General features: G+C 37.4%; 1 protein-coding gene across 1 annotated transcript; it reads right to left on the minus strand.

The window, feature by feature from the left end:
* Positions 1 to 13,302: 13,302 nt before the first annotated feature.
* On the minus strand, positions 13,303 to 14,634 carry LOC132300639 (protein RADIALIS-like 1). Its single transcript, XM_059797817.1, has 2 exons — positions 14,215 to 14,634; positions 13,303 to 13,553 (listed from the first exon to the last, which is right to left on the minus strand). Exons 1-2 carry the CDS (start codon positions 14,496 to 14,498, stop codon positions 13,529 to 13,531), a joined length of 309 nt encoding a protein of 102 aa, XP_059653800.1. The 5' UTR covers positions 14,499 to 14,634; the 3' UTR covers positions 13,303 to 13,528.
* Between the last annotated feature and the right edge of the window lie 1,074 nt (positions 14,635 to 15,708).

Raw genomic sequence — 15,708 nt, forward strand, 5'->3', positions numbered from 1 at the left:
ATATCCCAATTGGGCTAGTAGTGCATTGAAAGATTTCATTCTTGATAAAGGTGGATAACAACACCTTTTCACTAAGTAGTCGGGATTCTAGCCTCATCAAGCACTAAACTTCTCGCGCCGAAAGGTGGAGGGCCCAAACTCTAGGTTAATAATTGAATTCAAAAGAAAAAGAAAAAGAAAAAGAAAAGAAGTTGCAAAAGCAATAAAAAGTGAGGACTTCTCCCAAAAGGTGAGAAGTGAGAAATGATTAGATGGAGGTTGTCTTGATTTGTAGCCTAGTTGATTTGAGCTGATAAGTCCGTAGGGGTATTTGAACTCCTAATGCCTTAAAGCCGTCTGGTTTGGGAGTCATTGACCTAACGTTCGACTTCATGAATCGCTAGAAAGCTTAATAGATCAACACATTGCACCATGCTTCCATCTTTGATCCTAAAAAAAAAAATAATAATAAATAAATAAATAAATCGAGTGAAAAGCATAAGCGCACCTAGAACAATAAAGTTTTAATAAAAAAGTCCATTTTTTGTCTTGATGATCGGTACTAGATTTGTGTGCTAGTTTGAGGATAAGGATGTGATCATTTCTTTAGTCGGCTAAGATAGCAACACATTTGATGCTGGTCCACTCAAAAAGAATTCTAGAGTTGTTTTGATTTGCATGATCATTTTCTTGATGTGTGGAGGACCATACTTACTTGCTTGATGTTGAGATTTTGGGAGATTGCTTAGAAATGTTTGAAACATTGCATACTTGAGGTAGTTTTCTCCCAATACTTGTTTGCAATATTGGTGCCTCTTTTGAAAGAATGAGCTTAATGTTTGTGGGTATCATTTCTGAAAACCCTTACGAGACTTTACTCGTCCACTAGGAGTAACCTAGGGGTTTAAAAGGCTTGTTGCATATGCTAAGTGCAATCGTGTTCCCTATGGAAGTGGCGTTATCCATTTATTACTTTCTAGTTCATAGTTGCATAGTTGTTCATTTCATTCCTTTACTTTCTAGTTCATTACTAGGGACTAGCAATATTTAAGTTTGGGGGTGTGATGAGCACTGAAAAATGCATATTTATACACCTTAAGCTTAGGCATTCTAGTACCTTTATCTATCTTACTTTACCGTTTTAGATTGATTTCGTATTATTTCCATTTTCAGGCACTTATCCCGAAAATAAGCTAACTTAGCCAAATAAGAGCAGAAATGAAGCAATTCTGGGATAAATCAAAGAAAGGAGCCAAGTGGAAGCAAAAGGAAGAAAAAGGTGAAAATCAACATCTTCGATCAATCTCAGATCAAGGTTCGATCGATCCAACATGATCGATCTCAGCACTTCAAGATGGATCAGAGCTATGATGACATTTTCAGAGATCTCAAAAGTTCGATCGATCCAACATCATCCTTCGATCGATCGAACTACCTTGTCCTTATCCAAATGATTAATCTTTTCCAGTTGTGCCACCCTACCAACCATTTTTGTCCTTTTCCCAAAAATATTTTCAAAATATCTCAGATTTGTTTGTATCCAAAAAGCGCCGCCATGGAGGATCGATCCGACTTCAGTTTGATAGATCTCAGCCATGTTCGATCGATCCAAGTCCAAGGTTCGATCGATCGAACTTCCTCCAGTGCGAAAAAGTTAAATTTCTAGCTCACAAAAAGTTGTCCTTTATCCAATCATTGGGGAATATTTGCTGTACGACCCCAGCTTAGTTTTGGTGTCATTTGACCTACCTATATAAGGATTAGGATTACTTTTTACATCATATCACATCATATCATATCATACCTTGTAGAACTCTTGGAGAGGAAGCTTAGAGGAGGAAGAGGCTAGAGACACCATTGGAGACTCTTCATCAACCAAGGAGCAAATCTCTACCATAGAGTTAGCCCTTGAGGGTTGGAGAAGCACTACCATGAGTGGCTAGACATCCTCTTGGGGCTAGAGTTAGCCCCAAGCATGCTTTCTACACCTTGATTTTGTGTATTATTGAGGGATTAGCGTTGTAATACATGTTTTGGCACTTTTATATATATAGATCTTGTTTATTCAATGATTTATGTGGTTTAATGCTTTCAATTGATCATTTCATTCTATCCGTATGTCTATGTATGCTAGAATAGATGTTCATGTGTTTGTCTCTATTTTTTGTGTTATTGATGCATGTCTATGTGTGTTAATGCCATAGATCTAGAGATTGTCAAAACATTGTGCTTAATGGAATGCTCTTGTAATTTTCTTGATGGTTCATTCTCATTTCTTGATGGATTATGCCTCTCCCTTAGTTTAATTAGTTTAATTTCATGTCATTAGCTTAATTGTAGTGTAGTGGTAGCATAGTTGTTAAACGAGAGGACAATCCATGCTTGTTATTTGATATTCCATACTTTTGAATGCAAGTAGCATATGTCTCTAACCTTGCGGTGTATTTGGCTTGTGAGCTTAATGAAATGATTAATGACTTGCTTGATATATTGTGCTTTTCACATGCTATTTAGACAATATATACTTAATTGCTAGATATATTGTGCTTTTCACATGCTGCTTAGACAATATATACTTGATTGGTCACCCTTGCTAATTGAATCAACCAAACACACACACATATCAATATTACAACACACATTTCCCCCATTAGTCACTTGTTAAGGATGTAGAAAAGTATTGTTTGGTGGTGACCTCTAAACCCCAAGATCTTTCTCTCTCTTACTTACTCTTTATTGCATTCAATTATTTAGTTTAATTTGCTCTCTAGTTTAATCAACCAACCAACTATTTGTTTGATCACTCGACCTACTAACCCTAATAGCGATTCCACAACCAAATTCGACTCCAATCACTTGGGACGATCCCTACTCACCCTAACTATATTTTTAGTGAAGGTAGTAGTGGCTTTTATAAATGTAAAACTTGGCCCTCGCCTAAATGCACACTCTTAAGCTTGTGGTGTAGCGACCCTCCAACAATCACAACCCTACTACAAGTACCTGTATATTTGTGGTCCACATGATAGTGACATATCATCAACAGACGGCCACGGTTCCGCATTTTCTACCACAGTGCAAAACTGTGGTAGAAAGTCTGTACTTTACTACCACGGCTGCTTCCACCACGATTCAAAACCGTGGTAAAGAACCTTTTCCACCGTGATAAAAATTCATTTTTCTTATCGTGATAATACATTGGTTGATTTGATTTGAATGACTCTGACCATCATATCAACAAAGTTTAATCAACACCTTATGGCACGGTTGAATACTACTGATACTTTGTTGCGTGCACAACAAGAAGTTTCAGCACCTGTTGGAGTTCAACAATGTCATTACCAACAATAGTAGCAGCCGCTACATGAACAGTATAAACCACGGGCTAATCGACCACAGGCTAATCGACCACAGGCTAATTAGCCGCAACATCAGATACCAGAGGAGTACCAACTAATTAGAGTGGCCAATCGGAATGCGAATTGGCGACCACTTAATTTGATTTATGAACACCAACCACAGGTATGTCAGCCCCGTGAGGGGTAAGATAATTTTAATAATGGCTTTAATTTTCCAGCACCTCAGCCTCAGGCACTGTATGTGCCTCGGCCTCAGGTGCCTTATGTGTCTCAGCCTCATGCACCTTGCTAAGGTTCCTAACCCTCTATTCTAGGTTCCAGACAGTCCCAACAATTTATTAAATTCATTATACGTCAATTAACATCAATTAAAACATGAATTATTCAAGGAAATTTACAAACAAGCAAACACCAATTCATGTAAAGGCATACTGTTGTATTTGAAATTAACATGCGAACCAGATTAATCTTTAATGTCTATTTACTCCTGGAGTTGTGTTAGGCATATATAGAACACGAGTCAAAGGGAGAGAGTTAGGAATAGAACTTGCCTGCGAGATTTTGAATTAAAATCTCTACGCTGTCTTCCTAGATTTTTCGGTGATCCTTCACCATTCTAATCCCTCTGTTTCTCCTTGGTTCCACACACATACAACACCCCTTCATCCTTCCTTGGTTCAGCCTTTGTCCCAGCTAAACCCTAGTTTTCCTCTCTCTGTTTCTCTCAAGTCTCTCTCTGTTTTCTCTTTGCCTCCAGTATGTGTATAGGGTTCTAAAACCCTTGGCAGATTAATACAGATATATTTATAGGCCTTTAACCCTAATTCTAATCATATTATGATATGGAAAACTAAAAAACAAATAAAGCTAGTCGGCCAAAAACTCAATTACCTAAACAGAAAATAAAACCCTAATTAAACATTTAATGAAAACAAACAATTAAATTACCACCTAAACATACATTAATGAAAACAAATAGTTTAAAACAAATAATTTAACTAAATAAAAACAATTAAACAAATAATTCAATTTAAACAAAAATACACAAATAATTAAATTAAATAAAACCACAACCCAACAAATAGGCAAATAGACAAATAAGCCAAAAATGCAATAAAACATTCAATAAAATGCCGAGACTATCCTTTTAAAATTAGGGGTATTACATTTTCCCCCCCTAACAAAAGGAATTCTGTCCTCAAAATTCGCTCTTACCTTCTTCCAATATTTCAGGAAACTGCGAGCGAATTACATCATCTCGTTCCCAAGTGGACTCAGCCTCATTATGATGACTCCACTGAACACGCACTAAAGGGATAGCCTTATTACGAAGAATTTGATACCGACGGTTGACAATATGACACGGTGGCTCCAAATATGTTGCATCCGGCTATAATTCAATCTCCCCAACATCGATATGTTGATACCGATCCTCATTTCGTAGAAATTTTCACAACATGGAAACATAGAACACATTGTGCACACGACCCAAACTCCGGAAGTGCCAACCGATAATTACAGCTCTAACTCGATCCGTAATCATAAATGGACCGACAAACCGCGACGACAACTTCATTTTCTTCCCAAATCGAATTACTCCTTTCATAGGAGACACTTTAAGTAGAACTTGATCCCCAACCTGAAACTCCAATGCACAAGTACATCGATCGGCATAACTTTTCTGCTTACTCTGGGCAGTGCGCATGTGATCCCTAATAAGAGCAATCTTCTCAGAAGTATCCTCCATGAACTCAGGACCCAAGAATCTGCTTTCACCAACCTCCATCTAACAAACAAGCGATCGACACTGTCGACCGTATAATGCCTCAATTGGTGCCATACCAATAGTCTTTTGGAAACTATTGTTATACGCAAACTACATAAGTGGCAAATAGCCCTCCCAGTGGCCTTTGAAGTCAAGAATACATAACCGAAGCATATCCTCCATGATCTGATTAACCCTCTCAGTCTGTCCATCAGTCTAAGGATGATAAACAGTGCTAAGATGTAATGTTGTACCCAAAGCCTGCTGAAAACTCTTCCAAAATCCTGACACAAAGCTCGAATCCCTGTCCGATATAATGGACAACAGAATGCCATGCAACTTCACTATCTTTATAATGTAAAGTCTCGCCAACTGCACCGAAGTGAAGTCAGTATGAATAGGCAGGAAATGAGCTGATTTAGTCAATCTATCCACGATGACCCAAATGGAATTGTGATCCTTAAAGGAATTAGGCAATCCCTCCATAAAATCCATAGAAATGCTCTCCCATTTCCACTCTGGTATCTGTAGAGCTCCTGGCGGCCTCTGATAATCAATCCTGACCACCTGACAAGTACTATATCGAGAAAGAAAAAAAGCAATGTCTGTTTTTATACCTGCCCACCAAAACTACCGCTTCATATCCTGATATATCTTGTCTCCTCCTAGATGAACAGAAAACTCAGAATGATGAGTCTCAGTCATCGCATCCTTCCTCAAATTGTCAGCAGAAGGTACAACCAACCGTCCCCTTGTACCTTAAACCTCCATCAGTCCCAACATAGTAAAATTGATCCTCCCCGGAAGCTATCTCTGTAATTTTGTCAATACACTGCTGATCCGTAAGTTGCGCCTTTAAAACTTTGTGAATAATAGAAGGTGTAACTACCATAAAAGTCATGAAAGTATCTGATAACTCATCCACCGTCTTCAAAGCATTCCACTCAGTGGTGAATAAAGTAGAAAGACTAGCATCGGGTCGGCGACTAAGTGCATCTGCCACCACATTCGCTTTCCCTGGATGATACTGTATTGAGAAATGATAGTCTTTTACAAACTCCAACCATCTGCGCTATCTCATAATCAACTCCCGCTAAGTGAACAAATACTATAGACTCTTGTGATCATTAAACAATCTGAATGACTTTCCCAACAGATAATGCCTCCAAATACATAAGGCAAAGACCACAACTGCCAACTCCAAATCATGTATTGGATAATTAAGCTCATGAGGCTTAAGCTTTCGAGACCTATATGAAATTGGTCGCTCCTCCTGCATCAAAACACATCCAAGACCTTGCAAAGAAGCATCTGTGTAGACAAAGTACTCTTTCCCGCTCTGTGGAGTAGACAGAACCGGTGCAGAAGTTAACTTAGTCTTTAGCTCATCAAAAGCTTTTTGACAGTGTTCATCCCATATGAACCTTACACCCTTTTTAGTCAGATGAGTGAGTGGTTCCGCTATCTTGGAGAACCCCTGGATGAACCTCCGATAATATCTTGCCAATCCGAAAAACTCCGGATCTCGGTAAGTGAAGTAAGCTGTCCCCACTCAACCACTGCTGAAACCTTGGCTGAATCTACCGCTATTCCCCTTTCTGACACTACGTGACCCAGAAACATCACTTCTTGCTGCCAAAATTCACACTTCTCGAACTTGGTATACAACTGGTATTCACGAAGCGTCTGCAACACTATGCGAAGATGTCTATCATGATCGTCCTCTGACTTAGAATAGATCAAGATATCATCAATGAAGACAATGACTAACTGATCCAAATAAGCCCTGAAGACCCTGTTTATTAAGTCCATGAAGACTGCCGGTGCATTAGTCAACCCGAACGGCATCATACAAAACTCAGTAGATCCATATCTAGTGAGACACGCTATCCTAGGAACATCCTACTCCCTAACCTGAAGTTGATGATATCTGTAACGCAGATCAATCTTAGAGAAGTACGTAGCTCCCTTCAATTGATCAAAAAGATCATCAATTCTAGGTAGAGGATACTTGTTACGAATAGTAACCTTGTTCAACTCCTTGTAATATATACACAGGCAAAGCGAACCATCCTTCTTCTTCACAAACAACACTGGTGCTCCCCAATGTGAAGTACTTCTACGAATAAAACCATGGCTAAGTAATTACTGAATCTGATCCCTCAGCTCTCGCATCTCCACTGGTGCCATCCTATACGATGCCCTAGCAATAGGCGTAGTGCCTAGAGCTAAGTTAATCACAAAGTCGATCTCGTGACTAGGTGGCAACCTGAAATCTCCTGAAATACATCCGAAAAATCTTGTACGATCGGTATGCTATCCAAAGATACCGTAATCCCTTTCTCCGTTTCCTCTTCCATATGGAACAAATAAGTGTGCTAGTGACCCCACTAGAACGTGGCATAGTGACGACGTACATATCCTGACCAGGTATTGTAAATACAACAAACCTATCATAACAATTAACTTGGGCGTGGTAGTGCGATAACCAGTCCATCCCAAGTATCACATCATAAGTGTGCATGTCCAGGACCACTAGATTGGCTAGAAATTTAAGCCTACAAATATCTAGTGTCACCAACTAAACTATTCAAACCAGAATGCTGAATACTTCGGAGAGCAAAACACATAAGGTAACCAAAATACTCCGACGCTACTCCCTTTTAGATTATCGTGCTATCCTGGGAATTCCTCCTTCGAAAACCAACCTACCATATCAACTTACACAAGTTTGTTTATAAACTCTTTGGTAATCATCCTGTCTCAACACAGTGTACCCCAAATAAATATTTGTTTGCCTGTCCAAAAACCAAATAACTCCACTGTGATAATCATTTATTATCGTAACATACACATTCCAATACAATTTAATAAAATCATATATGTATAAATCACAAAAATACTATCACAAAACACAATAAAAATAGCTAAAACCACTAGTTTACTTTATTAAGAACTTTTCCAAACCATAAACTGTCAAACAAATAATCGTAAGATATTCCTTAATAAAATACTAGTGTACGTAATTAAATCCATACTACGCTTTTAGTAATATCTCCACTACTACTATTAATTAAAATTACTCCTAGAAGAACATTCATCCTTGAACACCGGTGCCCTACATCTTGGATGCTCCAGTATCTCCTCCATCCTGATCTTCTTCAGGGTTTTCCTCTCCGCTTGGCTCAGCTTCGAGTACCACCAAAGTTGTGTTAGGTCCACAGTATGGTGGCCAATGTCGCACACTAGAAACCTTCCTTGACTTATACTCTGAAGCAACACCTATTGGAACCAATTCCTTGGTCTCCAATTCTGCCTTCTTGGTCGGCCTTCGCACGGAATCGTTGGAGTAACCTTCTTCTTCCATGGGTCCTTCTATGCTTTCATTGCGGACCACATCCTTTTTCTGGTGCCAAACATTCTGAAATTACAGAATAAGATTGACATCAGTACGTTCTAAGCGAACCGTACAGGAATACAATGAATCATAAACTTAAGCTCTAATCAAGAGAAAATGCTATGCAGAAATCTTAATACGCAACACCCTAGAGACACTTGAACCTGGAGTGCTCTGATACCAACTGTGATACCCTTTGGATCTGAGACATGGGTTGATCAGGCCCAAGTTCAAACCTGAGGAAATATCAAACAATTAATATTTAAAACGAACACGGAATACAAAAATGAAACAAGAAATAAATAATTAAGAGCAGAAAGAAATCTAAGTTTAAAAATCCTTGAATAAATAAAATTAAAATCCAGAAATCCAATCCTCCATAAAACCTCAAATAATTAACAACTCAGGAATCCATCTCTAGTGGGCCCCTAATTAAAACCAAACTGAAAGAACATCCAAAGTTCAACCACGGAGAGAAGTCCTACGTCGTAGGAAGAGTGACTGATAGTCTCTGCTCGGCACGATCAATCCCAAGACTGGTCAGGCCCACTTACAAGTTTCATCCTACTACAATCCAACAAAGACTCGATACACATGTACATCCTAACAAACTCAACAGTAACTATGTAGTCTGTACATATACATACATATATATATATATATATATATATATATATATCCACACTATGGGACTCTCACTGGACTATGATGAGGGTCTCAACCTGAGTAGAAGGCAACATACAAAACGCACCTGAGTGGGTATGACTACCTAAGCCTAACAGGGTATACCTCAACCAACATAGCCAGCTACTCATCCTACTGCATATACGCTCCCTAACCCTCGACTCTGAGACTCAAGCTCATATCGCGGTACCATCAAAATATATTTAAAGTCCTATCCTATCCATCCATAAGAAATCCAATAAGCCGTTCAGCTTGTTCAGTTACTCTGACTTACATATCCACAGTAAGTAATCCAGTTAGCCATTCAACTTTGTTTCAGCTGATCTGACTTAAATATAAGTATGATTTATTTTATAATCCATTCCCTTATTCCGTATAGGTAGGATTTAATATTTTGAAATTAATCCGTCCCTAGTATGCCACCATCCTATACCGGTGCATACAATCCATCCATCTAGTAGTTGATAATACAGATAATGAAAGTAAATATTAACTAATCCATACATCCAACAATTGATAATTAAATTATTAAATATAAACATCAATTGTTTCATACTAAGCATGATAAAATTCTGTAATTTAACAGGCTTATTTGATACAACTCCGTACAGTCTAATAATTGATAATACAGATCCTACATGTAAACATCAATTAATTCCAAGTAAGCATAAGAGAATATATAAATTCACATGCTTATTTATAACACTGGAACATGATTTAAACTATAAAATCATTTTCAAAAAATTGCTAAAACAATGATGAACAATTTTAATCCTCCACATCTAAAACAGTATACCAATTTGTGTAAGAATTTTATACTGTTCAAACTATAATACAAGGTGATTAATTATGCATTAACAAGGCTCTTGGGAGTTTTAAATAAGCTCAGGACACCTCTGAGAACCTCCAGTATAGCTTCTAATTAAACTGGAACATCAAAATCCAAGTACAGGAGTAAAATCCATCGCTGAAATTAAAAACAAATTGAAAATCCACAAAGGAGCAAGCTTCAAAAGGATGTAGAGCAGACTCCAATTTAAGGTAGAGGAGGCTCCAATTTAAGGTAGAGCAGGCTCCACTCCCCTTGGAGCCGCCTCTACATCATGTGGAGCCGGCTCCACTTCAATAAAGTCGCCTCCATTGAAGGGTGGAGCCGCCTCCACTCTTCCGAGCCTCCGTCTTCCTTGACGCCGGCTGTTTTATGACTTTATGATTGTCCTTGCTAAGGTTCCTCATCTATTCTAGATTCTAGACAGTCCCAACAATTTATTAAATTCATTATGCATCAATTAACATCAATTAAAACATGAATTATGCAAGGAAATTTACAAACAAGCAAACACCAATTCATGTAAAGGCATACTGTTGTATTTAAAATTAACATGCGAACCAGATTAATCTTTAATGTCTATTTGCTCCTGGAGTTGTGTTAGGCATGTAAAGAACACGAGTCAAAGAGAGAGAGTTAGGAATAGAACTTGCCTGCGAGATTTTGAATTAAAATCTCTACGCCGTCTTCCTAGATTTTTCGGTGATCCTTCACCATTCTAATCCCTCTGTTTCTCCTTGGTTCCACACATGTACAACACCCTTTCATCCTTCCTTGGTTCAGCCTTAGTCCCAGCTAAACCCTAGTTTTCCTCTCTCTGTTTCTCTCAAGTCTCTCTATTTTCTCTCTGCCTCCAGTACGTGTATAGGGTTCTAAAACCCTTGGCAGATTAATACAGATATATTTATAGGCCAATCCTTTAACCCTAATTCTAATCATATTAAGAGACGGAAAACTAAAAAACAAATAAAGCTAATCGATCAAAAACTCAATTACCTAAACAGAAAATAAAACCCTAATTAAACATTTAATGAAAACAGACAATTAAATTACCAATTAAACATACATTAATGAAAACGAATAGTTTAAAACACATAATTTAACTAAATAAAAACAATTAAACAAATAATTCAATTTAAACAAAAACACATAAATAATTAAATTAAATAAAAACACAACCCAACAAATAGGCAAATAGACAAATAAGCCAAAAATGCAATAAAACATTCAATAAAATGCCGAAACTATCCTTTTAAAATTAGGGGTATTACAGGCACAACTCTACTACATGTACCAGTATATTTGTGGTCCACATGATAGTGACATATCATCAACAGATGGCCACAACCTCGATTTAGAATCATGACCATTTGAAATCATCGAGTGACCCAGAGCCTCGAATGAACTATCATAAAAATTAATCAAGTGACCTTGAACATTGACTAAATTTCACCATTTGAAATCATCGAGCAACTCAGAACAATTACCCGCTATCTACCTCCTTCAGAGTAATCCTACCTAAGGATCTTTTGTTGCGTAGGTTTTTTCCCAAAATTACCACGAAATGTCTCACCATCCTTGACGAGTTCTTAGCCTTGAGTCCTACTTCAGCGAGCTATTTGCCTCGAGTCCCACACGATATCTCGTTGCTATATTTTTGCTGAGAAACCTCCACAAGATGACCTTTTCTAAGATACCTCATCTCGGGATACACTTTGCTGCTTAAAATTTTTTCTCATAAAGTTTTTTCCTTTCAAAATCTCGAAAGATTCTTCATTTTCTTTTACGATTACAAAACATCATTTTATACCCGATTGACCTTCTACTTTCTACGAAGCTCACTCCTGTATGGGGACTAATGTGGGTGTCATACCCTCGAGTCCACATGGTAAACGCCACATCAGTCAAGTGGTTAATGAACTATGCCACATCAATAGCGATGGCCCACATAACCTGGTCAATAGTCAAAGTTACCGTGGCATCAACATACTTCGAATAGAAGAATGAAAACCTAAGTTGGGAGCAGGCCTTGGGAGCACCTGGGATCTGAAGAGGTGTTGGTTTGGTGGCTGAAGTCTAGGGTTCGTCGAGTCGACACTCGGCCTGACTTGTAAAGATATAAATACCATTTTGACTCCTGAGCATTTAACCCCATCTTATTTAACATTGTTTTGTGATTATTTGAGAAATTAATCTCTTTTAATTATTTTGTTAGTGAACCAACATATGATGTCATCAATGACATCACCCACTCTCACTTGGCCTATAAAAAGATAAGACCTAAGGCCAAGAGGGGGGTAGACAAAAAAAGAGGAAATGACCTCCCACATGGAAAGAGCTTTGGGCTCTCTATCAAAACCAGGTTTCCCCACACTTCACACCTTCATCAAGGGAGTCAATTGTGTTATTGTGCACTGCCATCCTCTTTCTATCTCTCTCTCAAGTTTTGCCTAGGCTTCCACCTCTCTCGATCCACCTCGGATTCCATTGTGTTGTAAGATATACCTCTCTATTTGTTACTTTATTATGATTTTGAACCCACCTAAATATCAGGTACCTACAACTACAGACAAAGTTGAACCGGTTCAGGGCACTTGAATCGGTTCAAGCGACGCTGTGAGTTGTAACACGTTTGGGTAAAAAAGTTGAATCGGCTCAAGTGAGCTGAACTGGTCTAACTCCCCTGGGAACCTACATGATTTAACAAAAGGCAAGTTCTTGTAGGACAAGCATTGTCCAGGACTATATATATATCAACCTTAAGATGACTTGATGAGAGAATAATTGTATGATTGATTAATTTGTGCCAACACAAAAGAGAGCAAGTGAGAATTGGGAAAAAATTCTCCATTGTAATTTGTGCCAACACAAGAGAGAGCAATTGAGAGAGATTGAGAGAAAATTCTTATTGTAATTCTTCATCTTTTTCATAGTGGAATTTGTTCGGTGTGCGGTATGGACGTAGTCTTTGGGTGAATCATATTTATCTTGTATTCTTGTGTGTGATTTTTTTTATTCTTCGTGATAGCTTGTATTTATTCTTCGAACATTGTTGTTTTTTTGCGTTTCCCACGCAACAACTGGTATCAGAGCATCCGGTTGTTTGTGTAGCAACTCCAACAAGCTCATCTTTCCCACTCGAGAGTCTCAACGTGGATTCCGAAGGTCAGAGGTGTTTTTAATAAAGTCTTGCATTTCACTTTGATTCTGTAATGTTCTCTCAGTTTTATTTTTCATTTTCCGTTTCAGTTTCCATTCCTGAATTGTTCATGAACAAGAATTTCAATCGTAGTAAACAAAACACATATAATTATAATATATAATTTCAAATCGTACAATTCATTACACAAACATAAAGGAAGTAAAAAGCATAGCTTTAATTTACCTTCCTTGAAACACTAATACACAGTTCAAAAACTAATAAGAACAACAACAATCCGAAGAGCCGCTTATTGCGATTCAGGGGGAGAAGACCAATTAATGCATCTTCATTCCTGCTACCTTGAGGCCGTACTTCACCGGAGCTTTAGATTTTTCATCCTACATATACAAAAAAATTAGAGTAATTTTCAGCTACCAAAGAATTAAATAGTACAACATGCATGTGTTCATACTTACATTTAATTGGTAAAATATCAATCTATTACATCATATTATAAAACATGTGCCATCATAGGATAACAAGATAAATTTCAGGAAACCCAAAGGGTTGGCTTCTGTGGTGAAACCTTGAGATAGATTTAGTGTCATTAAGTTTTAGGTTCGAATCCTTTTGAATACGATCAATTCTTTAGATGTCACAATTACGAACATAATTTGAGTTTTACTCGATTCGTGTAAAAGAATCGGCTTTGCAATATTCAGCGCAAAGCCCCCGACACTCCAATTATCGAAAAAAGAAAAGAACGAGGTAAATTCCAGGAACAAAATAATAAGTACACATTCTTGAGTCTTGAGATAACTCTCTTCTTGAGTCTTGTAGCTTTAGCCACTTAAAATTGTTGTTGATACTATGGTTAATCCACAGCTAACACTGTTTTGAATTGAAGGACAGACACAACATGGTACATTCGAGGTTGGAAGCTGTACCAGAAATCAATACAGGAGTACATATATATATATATAGGAGTAGATAATAGCTATATGTTGTGCATGGGTCACTTTGTTCTACACTAGGTGAGGGACTTTTAAGTAATATTACCTCGTTTCCTCATAACTCATGTTAATGTTACCCTGGCTGCTTCCTCCAGTGGACCTGTATTTGGGGAAGGGCACTTGGTCCTCTTCAATATTTTTGACATCCTCCACAAGGATTTCGTAATGCCTCTTCACTTCCTCCACGGTCTTTCCACCAACGGCCTTGGTGATGTTAAACCAACGGTCAGGAGTGTCTCTGTCATACACTGCCAGAGCCTTCTCAAAGTCCTTGTTCTGCTTAGCAGTCCAAGAGCCGGAGCCACGGGCGGACATTGAGCCGGACGCCATTTCTCTCGTAGAGATGGCGGGAGTGGGTTTGCCCTTTAGATTTTAGCTGAAAGTGAAAGAAGAAAAGAAGCAAGAAGAAAGTGGAGAGAGAGAGAAACCCTTGTGTAGGGCTGATGTGTGCAAAGAGGTGGCAATGGCTGCTCTTTGTAATTTCCAGGAGTAGAGTGGGGTTGGTGGGGTCATGCCAGTTGGCCTATTAAAGTCGCAAACATTGTAGCATTTCTATGATTTGTGTCTCCTTAAGAACCACAAAATCTAGGAGGACAAACAACAAGAGAATCAGTATCTCCGAGAACTTTTTGATTTTTCATTTAACTTCTTAAAATATAAAAGTTTTAGTCCTTTCTTATTTTATTCTATTTAGATGTCATATCAAAAGTAGATTTTTCTTTAGTAAGATATAAGCATGTGATTCGTACATGAAAAAATTTACTGCAAGTTCCAATGAAAAAAAAATAAAAAAGGTAGAATTTGTTATATCAATCATATAAGTTCAGAAGCCTAAATAGAATTTTAAAATTAAAATAGATGGAATTGGAAAAAGTTCAATTTAAAATTACAGAAGAAAATTGAACTAATATTTTATTTTTATTATATGAAACAATTTTTTCGTATTCCTTCTTTAGTATATGAAGTGAGTTCGGTATTTAAACTTGGCATTAATATAATTCCAACAATATTTTAAAGCCACAATGTCAAACAAGAAAAAGAAAATCGAATCCCACAATTTTTTAGATTCATTTATACTCAAAATAATAAAACAAATTTGAGCATTTGATTAGCTATTGTCTTATTGAAAAAATTCCACAAGATTTATAAAAATAGAATTAAAATCTACTGACTGAAACTCTTCTAGCTGTTTAGATGAGTTTAAAGTTTAATATTTTCATCTTTATCTGTTTCGTTGATTTTGAGATGTTATTGTTTTGATGAAATTGAGCATTACTGGCTTATCATGATCTTCTCACGTATTGGGTTTATTATGATTGAGTAACTCCTGGATAATTAGGTAATTTTGTTGGGCTAGAGCTTCAAATGATGAGTCCTATGCCACCACAGAAAAATCTATATAGCAATCTCATTTCCAGTAAGATTTTTATTCAGACTATATATCACTTCCTGTGATATTTGAAACCCCATCTTCTTCCCTAAGATTTACGTGGGCCCAAATCTAAGTCCTATGTTACGTGTGTTTGAGTTTAAATATATA

This window comes from Cornus florida, unplaced genomic scaffold (assembly GCF_030987335.1).
Source record: "Cornus florida cultivar Cherokee Brave unplaced genomic scaffold, ASM3098733v1 CherokeeBrave_3.0.0_Hap2_Chr03, whole genome shotgun sequence".
In the NCBI taxonomy this organism is placed as follows: Eukaryota; Viridiplantae; Streptophyta; class Magnoliopsida; order Cornales; family Cornaceae; genus Cornus; species Cornus florida.